This window comes from Saimiri boliviensis, chromosome 1, assembly GCF_048565385.1.
Source record: "Saimiri boliviensis isolate mSaiBol1 chromosome 1, mSaiBol1.pri, whole genome shotgun sequence".
Taxonomy (NCBI): domain Eukaryota; kingdom Metazoa; phylum Chordata; class Mammalia; order Primates; family Cebidae; genus Saimiri; species Saimiri boliviensis.
The window spans coordinates 224990543-225006447 of NC_133449.1; the positions used below are offsets into that span (position 1 = coordinate 224990543).

General features: G+C 36.3%; 1 protein-coding gene across 3 annotated transcripts in view; it reads left to right on the forward strand.

Annotated features, from left to right (window-relative positions):
* EDIL3 (EGF like repeats and discoidin domains 3) overlaps window positions 1–15905 on the forward strand; it is a 434019-nt gene that overhangs the window by 113236 nt on the left and 304878 nt on the right. For all 3 annotated transcript variants that reach the window (XM_003920781.4, XM_003920782.4, XM_074384070.1), the window contains exon 2: window positions 10084–10212. In XM_003920781.4, the coding sequence (XP_003920830.1) occupies window positions 10084–10212 (129 nt within the window). The remainder of the gene's footprint in view (window positions 1–10083; window positions 10213–15905) is intronic.

The window sequence follows — 15905 nt, forward strand, 5'->3', positions numbered from 1 at the left end:
CCAACTTGTGTTTGACTTGTTTTTCCTGGAGGTCATTTTTATATTGTGACTAACCAGACTTATGCTCAGAAAAGTCCGAATTCACAATCTAAGATCTAAATAAAAAGGTTCTGTGAAACTCCTCCAGCTGGACATGGCACTGAATTTCATCTTTTTTGTGGCACTTGATTGTTTTTATGAAGTCGATGTGAGTTTGTGTTCTTGACAGAGATTGATGGACTAACTGTTGCCATCATGATGTGCTGCATTATTTATATAGGGTGGCCAAATTCAGTCTTTTAGTTTGTCCTCTGCTGTCAACTGAAGAATTGCAATCTTCTCTGAAAGAACAATGTGCTGGTTTTGTAATTTTTGCATAATTATAAAAATATATAATCTAAAAGCATAAAATTCAGTAGGCTATATTGCACATTTTTCAACAAACATAAAGTGGTCAGGGTGTCACTCCTTTGCTAATGACCCTCACCACACCTGTCTGGTAACACCACCAGCCTGGATCCATCCTCTGCTGCCTACCTGCATTACCTCAGCTGTTGAGCTCTGAACGGATACATGGTGGGGTACATGTTGACATTATCAATTCTTGTCTGGGTCCTCAGTACTTTCCCTTCATCATTTTTCTATGTTTTCCCAGGCAACAGCCTTCTATTTACTGCAGGGGCATGTTACCGTCTATCCTTCTCAAACTTCTGATCCTATCACATTCTCAGCAATTTACCGTACAGAAAACATCAAACGGAACTTTTTCAATTTGTTTGTTTGTTTGTTTGGAGACAGAGTCTGGCTCTGCTCCCCAGGCTGGAGTGCAGATGGACAATCTCAGCTCACTGCAACCTCTGCCTCTTGGGTTCAAGGGATTCTCATGTGTCAGCCTCCTGAGTAGCTGGGACTACAGGTGTGTACCACCATGCCTGGCTAATTTTTGCATTTTTAGTAGAGACAGGGTTTTACCATGTTGGTCAGGCTGGTCTCGAACTCTTGGTCTCAAGTCATCTGCCCACTTCAGCTTCGCAAAGTGCTAGGATTACAGGTATGAGCCACCATTTGTGGCTGGAACCCCTTCAGTTTGTGTCATACAGCCTTAAACTTCTAGCCTTAAACTTCTTGGTACATCTTCCTCGAGTCAAAGTTGAATCCTTCCATACATACTCCAAGGCTCATTCATCATATTTTTACACATGCCCTGACTCTTCTGATTCATCTTTCTCTATTGTTATCTTTAACCTTTTCTTCCTAGGAGTTGCTTCTTATCAGTACCTACATTACCAGGTTTCTGCCATTTTAAATATATTTCCAAAATGTGTCCCACTAGATTTTTATATGTATTTGACTAACATTTATTGAGCCCCTTTTATGGCAGGAACTTCACTAAACTTGTAACCTGCATTATATCATTTAGTCTTTAACAATGACCATTTTTTCAGTACAGCAAACAATGATTTAGAAACAGAATAATTAGAACGTGTCAGAGTAGGATGCCAACTCTGGCCCCCCTGAATTTCTTAAATCACGGTTGTATATCCCACATGACGCACTGCCGTTCTTTCATCTAACTCTTGAAAGAATTGCATCATTACTTCTAATGCCCCCACCCCTTTGATTCTTTAACCTACTGGAGACTGGAACTGATGCCTACCACTCCTGTGGATGTGACTTCATCTAGGAACATCACCTTTTCTAAAGCAAGACAATACTTCTTAGCCCTTAGCTAAAAGCCCTCAGAACTATGCAACACTGGTGCTCATGCCGGTCTCCAATGGAAGGTCCCTTGTTGTCAGAATGCTTCTTGACTCACAGTTCTGGGTTTGGTGGCCCTCTCTTGTGCTTTCTTGGCCCTAACAAGCAGTGGTAGCTATTTGTCAACTTATTTGTGTCTTTCTGTGAGACTATCAGAACAGGAATTTGTCTATCATGGGCCCTATAATATGTACAGAAATTATGAATTTTAGTGGCATATAGATGGGCTTCAGCAAATCTTAACTAATGACTGAATGAATATTCTTTATAGGTAGAAATAATATAGTCAAAAATGCTTGGGGCCGGACACTTGGTGGCTCACACCTGCAATCCTAGCACTTTGGGAGGCCAAGGTGGGCAGATTGTCTGAGCTCAAGAGTTCAAGACCAGCCTGAACATGACAGTGCAACCCCATATCTACTAAACTACAAAAAATTAGCAGGACATAATGGCACATGCCTGTAATACCAGCTACTCAGGAGGCTGAGGCATGAGAATGGCTTAAACCTGAGATGTGAAGTTGCAGTGAGCCAAGATCATGCCACTGCACTCTAGCCTGGGTGGCAGAGTGAGATTTCGTCTCAAAAAAAACAAAAACAAAAACAAAAAACCACATACTTGGGAATTGTGGTTTATGGTTGAATCTCCTTAAAAAATTTTTGCTACTTATGTTTTAAAGATTACATGTTTGTAGGGAATGTATGTTAATATTAAATAGTAGCTATTCTATTCTCCCTAACATGGTGAGTGCCCTTATTTATGATTTGCCAATTGTAGCTTCCTATAAATGATTTTTTTTCTTAACTCATTTAATTAACAAAGAAAGCTAGTCACATAAATACTTTCCTCATTTGCCTTTCTCTCAATTAAAGGCAGAAAAGTACAAACTAACTTCCAAACTTCCTCTTTCCCTCCTTTTTTTTCTTCCTTGATTTCTCCTATTCCTTTGCCCTTCTTCTTTAAAAAAAAAATTGAGATCTTTGGATTGCTTTAAGAAAATGTGGAGGGCTGGGAACCACTCCCAGAGATTCTGATTTAACTGGACTAGGTATAAGGTATAAGATATTTGAAAAGTATCCCCCACCAGCCCTCACCATGATTTTAATGTGCAGAGAACCACTGGATTAGATCACTTTGAATGTCTCTTTCAATTCTAAAAACTGTATGTTCTGTTATTTTAAGGGACTCTCCAGAGTGTTTTAAACTACAAAATATGCAAAAAGATTTTTTTCAAAATGTTAGAGCCCAAAACATTTTTGTCTTTTTATCCAGTAGACCTTGATTGAAGCCTTATGTCATCAGCTGTGAAATTTAAACAGTCAACACTGAATAGCAGATTTTCTTCTAATTTTCTTCAGTCCAATATGTCCTTAGCATTTGAAACTCTAGCTAAAAAGAATAATGTCTTAAAAATAGTGAGGCAAACCTCTGGATAACATCTAAAAGATGTTCTGCTTTAAATTAGCATTAATGTGGTTTTGAGTGAGTCTAAGAGGTTTCTTTGTTCATTTATTTGATTTGTGTCTTCCATGGCTGTTTCTGGACTCTGAACACTGAGGTGGAGAAATGGATGGTCTAATGATGTACCAGTAAAATGGCAGATTCTATCAATGCAGATAAAATTATTCCTATTGACATTTGTATATTATTTCCTTCTCTACACTTCCAAATTGCAAGATGGTCTGCAATAATAACTAGGATTTATTTTAAAAGTACATATGAAGGTAAGAATTAGATTGCATCTTCTTAACAAATTTATTCGAAATTTAAATAGGCCACATTCATAAACTTTAATTTGTGAGAGAAGGCCTTAAATCAAAATCTATGCATCAAACTCATTAGAATGTTCAACAAGTGAAATATCAATATCCAACACAAATGGTCTCTAAAGAGGCACAAAAGCAAATTGTGAGGCTATTGTTGATTTTAAAAAACTGACATTTATTTAGTTCCCCACAATTTCACAAGCAGTAAGTCATAAGGATGCTAACATTTCCTGTGAGTTTTACCAATTCGATTACGAAAATTCTCATGAACTTGATCTAATTTAAACTAGAATTATCACCCACTTGTGTACTAGAGTTGGCTCAGTTTGTCAAATATTCTGTTTATAGGTTGATTTCAAACTCTAACTTCTACAATAGCAGGCAAAATCTTTATGTTCTTTCAGTTTTTAAGTGAAATGATAGTACAGTTCAATGGGAAAGCAGTAGATTGAAAATGAGGTTGTAAAGCACACAGCTGCATTGTCACAGTTGAGAAACATGAATTTAAATGGTCTCTTTTCCTTTTTACTTTTCCACGTGTAAGTATATATTGCAATATCCTTCACATTTAGTTTGTTGAGATATTGAAGAAATTAAATAATGTCTTGTGTTAGTAAGGTAACATGCTAGAGTGATATGTTACTACTTTTTTGCTTTTTCTTCTGCATCTGTATGCAAATTTATTTCCAGAAATAGAGAGAGGGCAGGGATGACGGTGCAGACACATTCTAGGTTGCTGCCAGAACTTTGAAAAGAACAGAGAAAATGAGAAAAATGCATTCATTTAAATAAGTTATTAAGATATTTATATAACTCTGTCAATCCATAAATATACTAGCAATACTATATAAATACATTAATATGTGAGAAAGAGTTCAACATGTAAATTCATAAGAACATTAGTCTGTAAATATTAGTACAATAGCGTATTTCCAGTAGATGTTTACTTCATATAAAGAATAAGCTTAGGCCGGGCGCGGTGGCTCAAGCCTGTAATCCCAGCACTTTGGGAGGCCGAGGCGGGTGGATCCCAAGGTCGAGAGATCGAGACCAACCTGGTCAACATGGTGAAACCCCGTCTCTACTAAAAATACAAAAAATTAGCTGGGCATGGTGGCACGTGCCTGTAATCCCAGCTACTCAGGAGGCTGAGGCAGGAGAACTGCCTGAACCCAGGAGGCGGAGGTTGCGGTGAGCCGAGATCGCGCCATTGCACTCCAGCCTGGGTAACAAGAGCAAAACTCCGTCTCAAAAAAAAAAAAAAAAAAAAAAGAATAAGCTTAATAGAAGTGCCCTTGATTACCAGGAGCATAGAGGATCAAATATTGGGCTTTAAATTATCAACCAGTTTCTATTCAAAATGTGTTGCTGGCAATAAACATTTATTGAGAATTTTCCCCTTGTCTTCTTTTCTGTTTCTGAAATGATCTCCGTCTTACTGATCATGAGGGCTGACCACTTGCTGTTCCCTATGCTTGGAATGCTCTTCCTTAGGCTTTAATATCACAGACTCTAGTTTATCCTTCAATTTTCAGCTCATGTGAAGGCCCCACTTCACTGTCTGTTGTAAATAATCAGTTTTATTTGCTGTTTATCTCGTCAGCCTGTTTTTCCCTCCTCCCATGGTTTTTATTAAAGTGAGGGTTAACTTATTTATTTGTGGCATATAAATATGTGATAAATGAATCAGTAGTTCTCTGATATGTGTACTGGAGACAAACACTAACATATAAAGAAAACTGAACACGCAAACTATCCAAGAGTTTAAGTATCAGTGAACAAAATCAGCTATCCTTTCTACTGGATTCTCAGTAATACCGGAATAGAATTTTCTTCTTTGTATGGCATGAGAAGTTGTATAATTATATACTAAGCTCACAGAAAATACACAACCAAAATCATAAAGGTACCTATTTTAGATTTTTAGGGTTTTTTTTTTTTTTTTTTTTTTTTTTTTTTTTTTTTTACCATTGTCTTTCTGCAGTGCTGCATGGTTATTATAGGTGTTCACACACTTCGCTATTGAGGTTAAAGGTCATGGATTGCAAATGGGTAATGAAGTGAAATAAGGTAGTGCCTAAATCATCTTGAACATGAGATAACTGGCCACAGGTAGGAGGTCAGTGAGAAGAATGAAGCCAACATTGATTTCATGCAGAATCACGTACTCCGATCACAACCTGGGAGAGTGGGTGGAAAGACCAGGCAAACAGGAAGTTAAATTTAGCCTGCAATGATTTCTCGCCCCTGGGAAAAATAATTGCTCTATTCTATTGCCAAAACGCAAATCGGCATCAGCTTAATTTGCCTGAATCTGCCATAAACTGCAGATGGAACCATAAAATATGGTTAGAATCAAATTAAACACATCTGTCCTAATCTAAAGCAGGTGAGGCCAGCCGGCCAAGAAACATCAAAATATAATGCTCTACAATATGCAGAAGTGTATTTTAGGAGCCTGCTGACAGTAGGAGAAAGAACCATGAAATCTTGTATTGCCCTGTTTTCCTTTCCTTAGCTTAACTTCTACTGCTTGCCATTGCAGTTTTAAAAGACTCTACCAACATATCCCCTGGGAAACGAACAGACAAAAATTATTGATTTAAAGTCTGGGAACCTATTGCATTTCAGTCAGAATTTCTTACCTGAGGTGATACTGCCTTAGAAAAATTGATATTACAGAGAATCAGAAGTCCCTACCGTGTATTTTAATTAGACATGAAATTCTAGCTGAGAGAGTTTGTTTTCACTTGAGGTATCAACCCACATCTGTAGTAACCACTGAGATTATGTCTGTATAGAGAACATCGTCTGAGATATGATGGTTTTGACCTAAGTAACCATATAACTCATTCAAATCAGACAGTTTTGAGAGTGAGAGGGGATTGTGGGCACCCATGGAGGTACACGGCTCTAAAACTTTTTTAGGAAAGAATGTGCTGTCCAGCTGCAAGGATGCAGTTAGCTGACAGTCTCCTCAGAACCTTCAGGACACTACTTGAACCTTAGGTCCTCACTCTAACTGGGCTGCTCTAGTGTCTGTCATTCCTGACCTAGCAGAATTCCTTCAAGGAATAATCTTTGTTCTGGATGTCCCTGTGTGATTGGCTAAGACTTTCTCAAATCTGCATGATAGACTGAGGCTCTTCCTGGCCAATCCTGCCCCGACTACCCCCACCATCATTTCTTTCAGTAATTTGTATTGATGTCAAACCTGTATCGCATGTTGAAGCTTTTCCTGCTAATTTCTGCTTCCTCCTCATTTTATCATTCACAGACATTACTTCTCAATAAATCTGTTACATGCTTAACTTCATCTTAGCATCTCCTTCTTGGAGAACCCATCTAATACAAACATGCCATTAATGATTATGTATACAGAAACAGCTTTTAAACAAAATCTATGGTAAATCTCTGGTATCTATGTTGTTGTTTGTCCTCTACTTTGTCCAAGATGAAAACATCTATTTCTGTTGCCATTGTCCACCCAACACAATTACAAGTGGGGCCCTTATTAATTTCAGAAAGACTTTGACATGGTAGACCCCAGTTTAATAAACTGAACATTTATACCAGGGCACAATGGGCCAAACATTAATTTCTTTTATTTTTTTGGAAGACTCTTAATATCGTTTTCCCATTTATTTGTTGGTGTGCCTAAGGACCTCTCCTCTCTTCATTTCTCTCTGGTCCCATCCCCTCCCCTCCCTTAATAGACTTTCACTGAAATGTAGTATTAGCATTCATACTTAACAACCCATGGTTAAGCAGAGGCTCTTTACTTCTACATCTACTTAGCATAATAGCCTAATCAGACATTTTTATTTTAGATCTTCCACAGACTTCTCAAAAACAATATTCCTTTAAAACTAAATTCATTATATTTCCTTATAAAGGATGCTTACTCAATCATCTAGGCAAGAGCTCTAGAAGTCAACCCAGATTTCTTGCTCTTCCTCAACCCCTAGATCAATTCGGTCAAAATGTCGTCTTGATTGTACCTTGTACATGTTGGCCAAATCTATTACCTCTTTTCTCCCTTTCAAAAGGTAGTATGTCAATGACTGAAATAAGATGAAAATTTTATAGTGTATTAGAAATGAGTTTCCACAAGCCAAAAAGAAGAACAAAAATTACAAGGATAAGAGAGAAAAACATGTCTGCTAAGCAGCAGCTGGCATCTATAAGATGTAATAGACTTTAAGAGATAGTCCTGTCTCATTTTGACCACAGAAGCATGATATGACTGGTACACATGCCTGGTAGAAAATTGACTAGATTAAGCATTGTTATCTAGAAAGGGCAGCACAGGTGAAATGAAAGGTTTCTTAAGGCACCAGAAACTCTCCATAATGATGGGATAATCGAAGGGACCTCATTTAGCCCTGGGTATATCAGGACTGTAGGCCCACCTCAGTTACTACTTGATGCAAGAACTTGGTTATAGGACAAAGTGAGATCTGAAAGAAGCGTTCTTGTTTTCAGATAAATATGTAAATATGAGACTTTTGCTTGAGAACTTATGGGATACTGCTCATGCCTTGCTTTTCTATTATACAAAAGTTTATCTGTGCCTTTACATTGATTATTCCACATAGGTGGGTGAGTCTTGATTTGGGAGGACTTTGTTTCTTGATTTATTACCTTGTATTTATTAACTAGATTTGATGTGAAGTGATGCCTGCTTTGATTTCCCTGTCTATAGCCACCTCTATGAAGGGTCAAGAGAATCTTTGTCATTTTTTTCTGGGACTACTTCAAAGATAAATGCATCTTCCTTTTCCCTCAGCCCGACCTCCTCCATATGATTCAACACATTGCTGCCTTAGTGACTGTTCCAAAGCACAAATGTGCTGCTATACTTTCCCATATTTCAAGTCCTTTTATGATTTTCCAATGCTTAAAGATAAACACCAAAATTTTTGGCACAGCTTACAAGATCTTGATTCATATGGCCTTCCTGCCTTTTGGACCTTATCATTTTCCATTTCTTATACATATTTATATTCTAGCTGCAGTACACTACCTGAAGTTTCTGGAATGAGACATAATCTTTTTCCTTTAAGTATGTTATTCCCTTTGCCTGGAACATTAAGCATATGTTCTCTCCTCTTCATCACCTGATAACACTGAATTTCCTTAAAAGTCTCCACAGTTTGGATCATGTATACCAATCACAGGTTACTACTGTGTAGTATAATTTTAATTGTTCCTGCATTTTTATCACTCGTACTAAGCTCCGTACTCTGTTATTTAGTTTGGTATATACTGCACTTACCTAAGTGCCTACCATGCAATAGGTATTCAAGGAATAGACGGACAGATAGACAATGTGCAATAAAGCCACACCCATGATTCTGTCTGGTGCCTGCTTTTTACTCCAGACTTAATCGATGCCACTCTGGGTATGTCAGGCTCCTCAGGGACATTCCTTAAGGTCTCTAGAAGCCCTTTTATTTAGCTGAGAAGATCTGTGAGGCTCCATCCCAAGTATGTGAAATGTTTGCACACAGAGACTTATAGCCACAGCCATGATTTGATATTTATGTTGGGGCCATGTCCTTCTGGCATTTGATAATTTAGCGCTTTGAGAGGTGGGAGTTTAGAAACAGTTGTGCTTTCTAACACAAGTCCTGGTCCTTGTATACTACTTCCCTTTACTTTCAAACTGATTGGTTGTTTATTTAGCTCATCTCTTTATTGTAGTACCTTATCATATGCAGGTAGTAAGAGCCAACGAATGCTTTAACGGTCTGTTTGGAAATCTCCTTACTCATCCAAAAGGTCATTGCATACATTTTCTGCTTCCCAAGCGACCTCAGCTATCAGCTTTGTCAATGACTACTTGCTACATAAAATGGGTAGCCATTTATCTAGCTTCCCATGGTCATCACTACTTTTCCACATAATGTCTGCCACCCATTGCCACAGCCAAGATCACATATTATGGGGTTTTGGTTATGGCATAACTTACTTCTCTGTAGCAGTTTCTCTCCTATACTTTCTCATTTCTTTCACCCATCTGAAGCAAGCTAGCCTGAATTCAATTCACGTGGCAATCTCAACACTCCAGGAGTGAAGTAGAAATCTTCAAGTGCTTTTCAAATCTCTGTTGCCTTCAAGTCTGTTAAGGACCTACTGGCCAAAGCAAGTCACATGGACAATCTCAGCTTCCAGGGATCCAGAATTAAACTCCCCTGCTTTAAAGAGTTAAAGAGTGAACTGTGTGGATATAGAGAGGGTATTTATTAGAGTTATTAATGGCACTATTCTCCTACAGATATTTAGGTAATGTTTTTTAACCAATTAGACAACACTCTCTTTATATATTATAAAGGAAGTTCAAACTGAACTAGTAGCTTTCAGAGCAGTGTCTGAATTATGCAGTTTAATTTTTACCATGTTGCATATTATTTTTTGAGTATATGGTTTGAAATGAGTCTTGCAAATATTATGTGTGAATCTTAATATTACCCTGACTTTTGACTGCCAAGGGATTATGTGTGGGAAAGTGAACTAGTGTGTTTCAATGCCCAAGACAAAAACCAAATGTCAATTTCTGTTTTTTTTTATAACTCAGGTGATATTTGTGATCCCAATCCATGTGAAAATGGAGGTACCTGTTTGCCAGGATTGGATGATGGTTCCTTTTCCTGTGAGTGTCCAGATGGCTTCACAGACCCCAACTGTTCTAGTGTTGTGGAGGTTGGTAAGTGCAAGATTTAAGCATTTCAGTAGTTATTTTTTTGTTTCCATGAATAACTGGCAGTTTGGCTGTGGTGCATTATAGAGATTATGTGTACATTACAAATCACCTTAGTTTTGTATAGGATTCTCAGTTTTATCATTTCCAGCTTATACTGAAATTATATTAATTGTGTTCTAAAACAAGTTTTAAAGTATTTTTAGTGACCAACACTAAATTTAAAGACACTACAAATAATACGTAAATATAACATTTCTTATATTTCTAATATTAGTATAATTTTAAAATTTGATTCCCAAATAATATACATAACTCCAAAGTTAATTTATTCAGGTTAAATTATCACTGTAAATAAAACAGAATGTTTTTAGGGACTTCTGATATCCATTAGCATTTTGTAGCTGTTCTAATCATTACTTTTCTTAGGTGACAAATGTATTTTGTATCTTTAAGAATATTAAGAAGGGGATATTCCAGATGCCATGCTCTTCAAAGTTTTCTCAGAAATTTGCTCTGCAAAAGTTAATGTGTCATCAAATACATTCAAATGTATTTTTTTGTTTTGTTTTGTTTTTTTTTTTTAATCTGCCAAGTATATATAGTTGTGGATTTAGGGTAACTTCTGTAATTTACAAATAGGTCCCCATTAAGGGAATAGCTATACTTAAAAAAAAATTAACACCATGAAAACTTGTGCAGAGATTTTCTCTCTGACTAGAGAGAGAAATAATTTTCAAACTTAATACCACAGGTAAGTTTGAAAAACTTTATGTTTTTTCACATCAGTGCCAAGAAGAGTACAAGATGGACTAGATCTGTTCAATACAGGAAAACCAAACATGCTTTGGATTAAAGATTTGTTGAACAGCATAAACCTTAGAAAAACAGGACACAGCAATAGTTTTGGGGAAATAATTTTGAAGAAGAAAAGTAACTGTGTCCGGGGATCTGTTTGAACTACTCATCACTGGGCCCAGTGCATCTAACCTAATACCTTATGCATAGTAAAATACAGTAACTGTTGGTTGAATGAAGGAAAGAATAATTTTAAAAAACCATTAACTTAACATTTAGTTACTGGATTTTAGTGTGCTTCATTTTTTAATGAATTTTCCTTATTTTTTATTTTGCATTATGAATATATCTTATCTGAAGAAGTTATTTATATTATTACTGAAAGGTACTTTGTTCATTTAACTTATCTTCAAAAATAATTATCTTTTAAGGCTTTTATTAACTCGCTGATATTTTAGAAGGTTTGACACAGTGCCACAGAAATAAAACCATTGTAACCACTTTGACCCAGGCTTCAAATATGTACAGTTGAGTTTCAGAGTTTAATGTAAGAATCATATCCTCAGGAAAGTCTGTATAACTGAAGAAAATTAGAGTCATAAATACTCCTAATGGGAATGTATGAATAGAATAAAATTTTAGTGCTGTATTTTAAGCCCAACAACCCCAAATTGGCAGGGCCTTCTATTTGAATAAGAGTATATAATGTTTTTGGCACTATTTGAAAGATCCAAATCTGGAATCGGAGAAACAAATGTATGTAAATGATTTAGAAATAAGTATCTTAGAAGAATTTTTAAGTAAATACATGTATACTTTTGGGTTATACTTTTAAATATTAATTCAACATTCACCATTTTGTCAGAAGGCTGATACTATCGGCAGCAACACTTTGAAAAGTAAGCACACTGCCATATTCCACTTAATTCAGTGAGACTTTGGGAAGCAAATGCTTACAGAATGAAATTTGACTCAGATTGGTTGTTATATATTAGTAAGAATCTCTGATATTCAGAAATTGGATACTTATACTATATTATTTTAAGCTATATTATTAAATTATATGTTTTAAGCAACCTTCTTCTCTAGCTATATTCAGGAGATCTTGGAAGAAATATGTTTAGTTTGTATTTGCTTGATCATTTAGTATAGGATATTAGTTATACCAATTCTGTTTTCATGTACTCATGTTCTAACATGAAAATAATAAGAAACAACTTTCCTAAAGGCTTAAAGTGTTCATAGTTTCTTAAGTACAACTTTGCTATATTATGAAATAATTTTTTATAAAAGATCAGAAAATAATGAAAAATCAAACACAATTTTTATGTTAAATAGCTCTTTATGACAGAAACTTTACCTGACTTGCCTTTCTACTGCCTTTGTCTCAGCTTCATATTTTCTTGCATATGAAAGATGTGCAGAATATTGACTGAATACTAATACTTCGTAGTAATCCTTTCAATATCTAGCCTACCATGTGTCTTTTCATATTTTTAAAACTAATTATTGGAACTTAATATTTCAAACATTAGAACATTAAAGACCATCCTGTGTTTTCATTAAAAAAAAAAAAAAAAAGGCCAGGTGCAATGGCTCATACCTGTAATCTCAGCACTTTAGGAGGTTGAAGTGGGCAGATAATGAGGTCAGTTGTTCAAGATCAACCTGGCCAGCATAGTGAAACCCCATCTCTACTAAAAATACGAAAATTAGCTGGACATGGTGGCACATGCCTGTAATCCCAGCTACTAGACAGGCTGGTGCAGGAGAATCACTTGAACCTGGGAGACAGGTTGTAGTGAGCCAAGATTGTGCCACTGCACTCCAGCCTAGATGACAGAGCAAGATGCCATCTCAAAAAATAAATAAATAACAAACAAACAAATAAATAAATAAATACCCGGCTTGGCCAAGGCTTTTTTGTTATTGTTTTCCTGCTGTTGTCTAGCACCAATGCAGGAAATACAGAGTGTATTGGAATTAAAAAAACAAAACAAAACAAAACAAAAACAAAATACATGCAGGTATTTTGAGGTAATATCTTATTTATTTATTTATTTATTTGTATTATACTTTAACTTCTGGGGTGCATGTGCAGATTGTGCAGGTTTGTTAACATAGATATACACATTCCATGGTGGTGGTTTGCTGCATCCATCACCCCATTATCTACATTAGGTATTTCTCCTAATGCTATCCCTCCCCGATGCCCCTACCCCGCTGCTATTCCTCCCCTACCTCCCACCCTCGAGGCCCCAGTGTGTGGTGTTTCCCTCCCTGTGTCTATGTGTTCCCATTGTTCAACACCCACTTATGATTGAGAATATGAAGTGTTTGGATTTCAGACAAAAATTATTTGAGCTCTCACTATTCTGTAGAGATGTGTTTAAGTTTCCTTCTATTCATTTTGCACTATATGAATTTTGAGCCATATATATTATGAAATTCTAAATCTTATTTTTGATTTCCAAAGGAAAGAAAATAATCTTGTTTATATTTGCTTAGAAAAAGTTGTTTTTTGATCCCAGTTTTTAAAATCATGGTTACCCTGTTCATTCTATAGTCAGACATATACTCCTTTCACTGCAGTTCATCTGGAAAGGAGAATTTCAGATGCACGCACAGAGAAAAACATTCCATGATTTTATCTCAAACTTATGCAGTAGTTTTAAGTTATTGATACTTATTTCAAGAAATCCTCATCCAATTTTGTACTTTTATTCTTCCCTCACAAAGCATACAATATCGGATAAGTACAAAACACTTAACCACATCAATACTCACATCACTTGCATTCCTGTGTTATGTGGGATAGTTTGGCAAAATTGACATTCTCAGATTTGTGAACTTCATTCACTAGACAGCATTGCTTTTCTCTGGACATGTTTTGATATTTCTGTACACTGCATTCTCTCTCTCTCTCTCTCTCTCTCTCTCTCAATCTCTCTCTTCCTCTCTCTAACCCCACACACAGCTATTACACGTACACACCTACACAATTCAATGTGCTCAGCCTCTTAGAGTTATGAAGATTCACTCTGATAGCTGAAAATGGCAGTAGGAAAACTTCTCTTCAAACAAAGCAAAGAAAAGGCCCTTGTATTAAATCCCTGAATTTGAAGACATTAGCCAGATTAAGCAGTGTTTGCACAGATGTGCACTGAATGCCGTCTCCCTCTCCAGAGGATTTGTGGACAGACCACCATGTGGCTAAGCCCCAAATTGCTTCCCAGTTACTCACTCACATTCCTGGATGGCACTGTGTAATTGGGAGCTATATGATGACACATTCATTTCATGCAGAAGTTTTCTATTATCAGTATATATTATACAGTTCATAAATGGAAATTTTGAGAATTTTTAAATTGTACAAATTCTGTGGTATAATTCTCCTGTGTGTGCTATCAGAATAATCCAGTAAACTAGTAACAAGTATAAACTTTTGCAAATCAAATACAAAGCATATTAATGCAATCAAAAGAAAAAAGTGACCTTTTTTTAAAAAAAAATCTTAGTTTTTATTTATTTTTAAACAAATATTTATTGTTTACTAAGTAATAGTTACCTGAATGGTAGAGGTGCAATGATAAATAAGTTGCTGTTTAGTTGACGAGACAGGCAGATAGATAGATAGATGTGTGTTGTGATACAAGTACAAGGAACCATAAAAATATAAAGCAGATGCCCTGTCTTAAGCTACCTCTAAGGGAATGCATGCCAACCTGAAAAAGTGACATCCAGATATATAACTTCAATAATTTCAATCTATTGCAGACTAAAAAAAACAAAAAACAAAACCTATTTCAGACAGAGAAAATAGTGTAGAATAACCAGGAGATTAAAAAAATTATAAAGTCAAGAACTGAAAGAAGTTAAATGTGGCTAGAACTTAGAGAGAAGGGACATGGGGCCAGCACTGACTCTGAGGATGGTGACAAGTGGTAGATACTCTAGAGTTTGGTATGGTGTTTTTAAAAATTTGGATTTTTTTTACTAAGAACAGCAGAGAGGGTTTGTATTTCTGTTGGTGCAATGTGGAAACCAAATCATAGCAAAATATAGCAAGGGAACAATTTGAAGACAATTGGAGCTGATGAGGCCAGACTTGATAATCTTGGCTCAGGTCAGTGTGGTAACTAACGGGATGAAGAGGAGAGAGTCACTGGGTATTTAGAGGATACTGTAGACAATTATTGGTGATTTAAGGAGTATGAAGAAAAAGAGGTTGGGAGAAACAAAGAGTAAAGTAAGACATCCCCAGTTTCTGGCCTGAGCAACTGGGTATCGGTTACTGAGATATTGTAAATCGACAATACACAGGATTGGGAGGCAGAAAGAGGGTTCAGCGTTTCACATACTGAATTTGACAAATTTGATAGCCACTGCCTAAGAGTCCAAGCATAGATTTAGAAATCATAATTATATAGATAGTTATTAAAGCTTAGGGAATGGATGAGTCTGCCTAGAAGCAGGATAATAGTGAAGAATAGAAGACCTACACATGGAAAGAATCGAGGACTTAGAAATACAAACCAGTGAGAGGGCTATCAATATGTAAGTGATACGTAGAGTAAGTGAAATCTGTAAAGGAGCCTGAGAGGGAGTAGCCAGCTGGACGGAAAACCAGGAAAATGTGGAGCAGAGTAAGTTAAGGCTTAACAATGGCTCAAGGAGTGGGTAATCAGCAATGCCAAGGACCGTGGAGCAGTTAAGCAAGATAAGTGTTTACTTTGATTACATGTGATTTATGGATGACCTTGTTGATTTACAGATCATTGTGGAGAAAGAGCTTGACTGTGGCACATAGAAGAATTTGTCAAAAAAATTAAATGGCTAAAACAAACATTTGTCTATTTATTCATTTATTTGTTTATTCATTCCTCTATCAAATATTTGAG